This window comes from Dendrobium catenatum, unplaced genomic scaffold (genome assembly GCF_001605985.2).
Source record: "Dendrobium catenatum unplaced genomic scaffold, ASM160598v2 fragScaff_scaffold_621, whole genome shotgun sequence".
Lineage (NCBI taxonomy): Eukaryota > Viridiplantae > Streptophyta > Magnoliopsida > Asparagales > Orchidaceae > Dendrobium > Dendrobium catenatum.
Genome location: NW_021319083.1, coordinates 29,343,923 through 29,347,324, shown reverse-complemented (window position 1 = coordinate 29,347,324; position 3,402 = coordinate 29,343,923). Strand labels below are relative to the sequence as shown.

Below are 3,402 nucleotides of genomic sequence, written 5' to 3'. Positions count from 1 at the left end.
AACTTATATATATATATATATATATATATATATTATTACACTTTAATTACAAGTAAAGGGCGAAAAAATCGAATAGAAGCCCTCAAAAGGCGCCAATGACGGTCCCACCGCGCCGCAGCACGCGCGCTAAATTCCACGGCTTATTTCTTCTAGTCTCCCGCGGGTGTCGCTCCTTCGTCGGTGCGGTCTGGTCACCGCTTGCGGCTCGCATGTGGGACCAGTCAAACACCTTGACGGATTCGGAACTCGCCGGCCAATAGTATTCGTTAGATTTTCCATCTTTCTCTTAGAAACGGTCAGATTAGCTTTGACTCGCTCCCCACCCTTCCTCACACCACACTCTCTCTTTCTTCCAGCTGTCGCCTGACGCACCGAATGACCTCATTCCCTCTCCTCCCTTCCTTTTTATTCCCATCCAATTCTCTCCGGTAAAAGACTTCAGAGACTTCGTAGTTCTCCTTCCCTTTCACAACTTTGCTTCAATTCGCGTGTTCCTGCATGGAAAATAAAGGGGGAGGCGGCCTCACGCTTGAACCCAATCCATTCAGAGCTATCAAGCGCAGACAATCAATGGATTCGGCCGCCGGCTTTGAGTTCCCGATCAGCCTAGCTTGCCGCGAGGCCGCTCCATCATCCCATGATGATCAGAAACCCGCTGGAGAGATGGATTTCTTCTCCAGCGAGAAGAAGGCCCGCGTTTCCACTCCTGTCGGAATCCCTCTTGATCTCATGATCAAGAAGGAAGATCTCACCATAAATGTAATTTAATTAATTGCCTCATAGCATGTTAATCGTTATTCCTGCAAAAAAAATCTTTTTTTTTTTAAGGTTATTTACTAACTTTTGCTTTGCTTAATTGGTAAACAGACTGGTTTGCACCTTGCCAACACCGGAAGCGACCAGTCGACGTTGGATGAGGGTATGTCGCTTAACGAAGAGGAAAAGGAAGGCAAGACTGAGGTAGAATTAAACTGAAAATATTTGTTTCTTAATCTGAGTGATTAAATTAATGAATTGGAATTAATGATAGCCATATTGTTTGTGTGGATTGTTCAGCTTGTCGCGATGCAGAGTGAGCTGGGGAGGATGACCGAGGAGAACCAGAGATTAAGAGGGATGTTAAGCCAAGTGACCAACAACTACAACGCTCTTCACATGCACTTTATGGCTCTAATGCAGCAACGAAACCAGAATAACAAAAGCAATAATATTACACAGAGCCAAGAGGCTGTTTCTGATGATCAATTGAGGAAGCAGGAGAACGTTGGAGTAGCTATCGTGCCACGGCAATTCATTGACTTAGGCCTCGCTGCCGGCGATGCCGACGAGCCGTCGACCCATTCTTCGACCGATGGAGGCAGTCAGGATCCGTCATCGCAGTCTCAGGCGAATAAGGAGAAGAGCGCAAACAGTAAAGAAATGATGGTTTTTGAACGCGAAGGTAATGGCTTTGTGAGAGAGGAAAGCCCTGAGAATTCTTCACATGTATGGGCTCCGAACAATCAACCCAAAGTAGGAGGGGTTGGCCTAAAACCAGCAGAACAAGCTCAGGAAGCTACCATGCGAAAGGCTCGCGTCTCTGTTCGAGCTCGATCTGAAGCTCCCATGGTAATTATTAATAACTATTTCAAAAACGAATTATTATTCTATGATTAGAGTAAAGCCAGATTATATATATATGATAATTAAGATAATTGTTATGTTTAATAGATAGCGGATGGTTGCCAATGGCGGAAATATGGGCAGAAGATGGCCAAGGGAAATCCATGTCCCCGAGCTTACTACAGATGTACCATGGCTACAGGCTGCCCCGTTCGCAAGCAGGTAATTAATCAAATACAAATACTTAAATTCTATTATTACTAAATTTATAAAATTGATCATACCACGTTGGCTAACTTAATCGAAACTATTATAGGTTCAAAGGTGCGCCGAGGACCGTTCCATCCTCATAACAACCTACGAAGGAAACCACAACCACCCTCTTCCACCGCCGGCCATGGCGATGGCGTCAACCACCTCAGCAGCAGCCTCGATGCTCCTCTCCGGTTCGATGCCGAGCAACGACGGCTTGATGAACTCCAACGTTCTCGCCCGAACCATTCTCCCATGCTCCTCAAGCATGGCTACTATATCCGCTTCCGCTCCTTTTCCTACGGTCACCTTAGATCTCACTCAATCGCCCACCCCGCTTCAATACCAACAGCGCCCGCCGCCTCCTCAGTTCCACCTGCCGCCAACGCAACCTGCTCAACCGTCCTCTCTGCCACATATCTTTGGTCAAGCGATATATAATCAGTCTAAATTCTCTGGATTGCAGATGTCGTCAGCGGAGGTGGCAAGGCCGCCCCCGCCACATAACCTTGCCGATTCAGTGAGCGCAGCAACCGCGGCAATCACGGCGGATCCTAACTTCACAGCGGCGCTGGCCGCCGCCATCACGTCGATTATCGGCGGAACGCATCAAGCAGGAAGCAGTAGCAATAGTGGTGCAGTAAATAATATTGTAAAAGTCAATAATGGTAGTAGCGGCAAGCCTGCTAGTTGGACCTTCCCTTCCAGTTAAGGAAGATGATGCTTAGCCTCGCTAAAATTAGCCCGTTTTTTAGTTCATTCTTTTCTTTTGTGGAGAGAAAGGATATCAAATATCATACTGTTAATTTACGTTTTTTCTTCTTTTTTTTGTAAGTTTTATGAAGAAGATGGGAGGGAAATAACCAGATAAAGCAATGAGAAAGGATGTTAATTTAATTAGTTTTATTTCAGATTATATTTTTTATATTTTAAAGTAAATATGTTTAAGAAAAATTTCAGAGCCGCGTGATTTGCTGAAGCCTTCAAAATTTCTCTTTAGCTTGTGTGAGAAGATATAGTTTTTTTCTTAACATTTTACATGTGCTATTCAATTCTTCTTCTTCTCTCTTTTTTTATTTTTTTTATGGAAGTCGTCGATGGTAAGCTGGACGTCATGGATAAGTCAAGGAAAGCGTCCATGCACGTGAAGAATACGAAATGGTTGGGTGAGTTGTTTGTGAGTGGGATGTTTTGACACGCTAAGGACCAGGCTTACATGGTTCCACGTATTTAGTTTTTTTTTTTTTTTAATTAAGGAGTTCCCAAATACAAATTCAATTCAATATAATCTCCAAATATTGATAATGATTTTAAAAAATTTATTAATAAAATCCGTATAAATGCTTCCTCTTTAAAGTGGTGGTTAAATTTGTCATTAAAGGCACAAAATATTGACGGTTTTAACCGTCGCTGTTTTACAAATTTGTGGGTTGGAACGACTTTCTTACTGTTTCTTGAAGTAATTTTTTAGTATTAAAATTTTAATTTTTAAATTAAAAGATTATTTTTCCAAACAAAGCCAAAAATCACCGCTGAAAATGCACTTCT

General features: G+C 42.9%; 1 protein-coding gene across 1 annotated transcript; it reads left to right on the top strand.

The window, feature by feature from the left end:
* The first annotated feature begins 444 nt into the window (after window positions 1-444).
* On the top strand, window positions 445-2,765 carry LOC110099934 (probable WRKY transcription factor 31). The gene is made up of 5 exons (XM_020827269.2): window positions 445-759; window positions 868-960; window positions 1,057-1,608; window positions 1,711-1,824; window positions 1,919-2,765. Exons 1-5 carry the CDS (start codon window positions 499-501, stop codon window positions 2,564-2,566), a joined length of 1,668 nt encoding a protein of 555 aa, XP_020682928.1. The 5' UTR covers window positions 445-498; the 3' UTR covers window positions 2,567-2,765.
* Window positions 2,766-3,402: the final 637 nt, after the last annotated feature.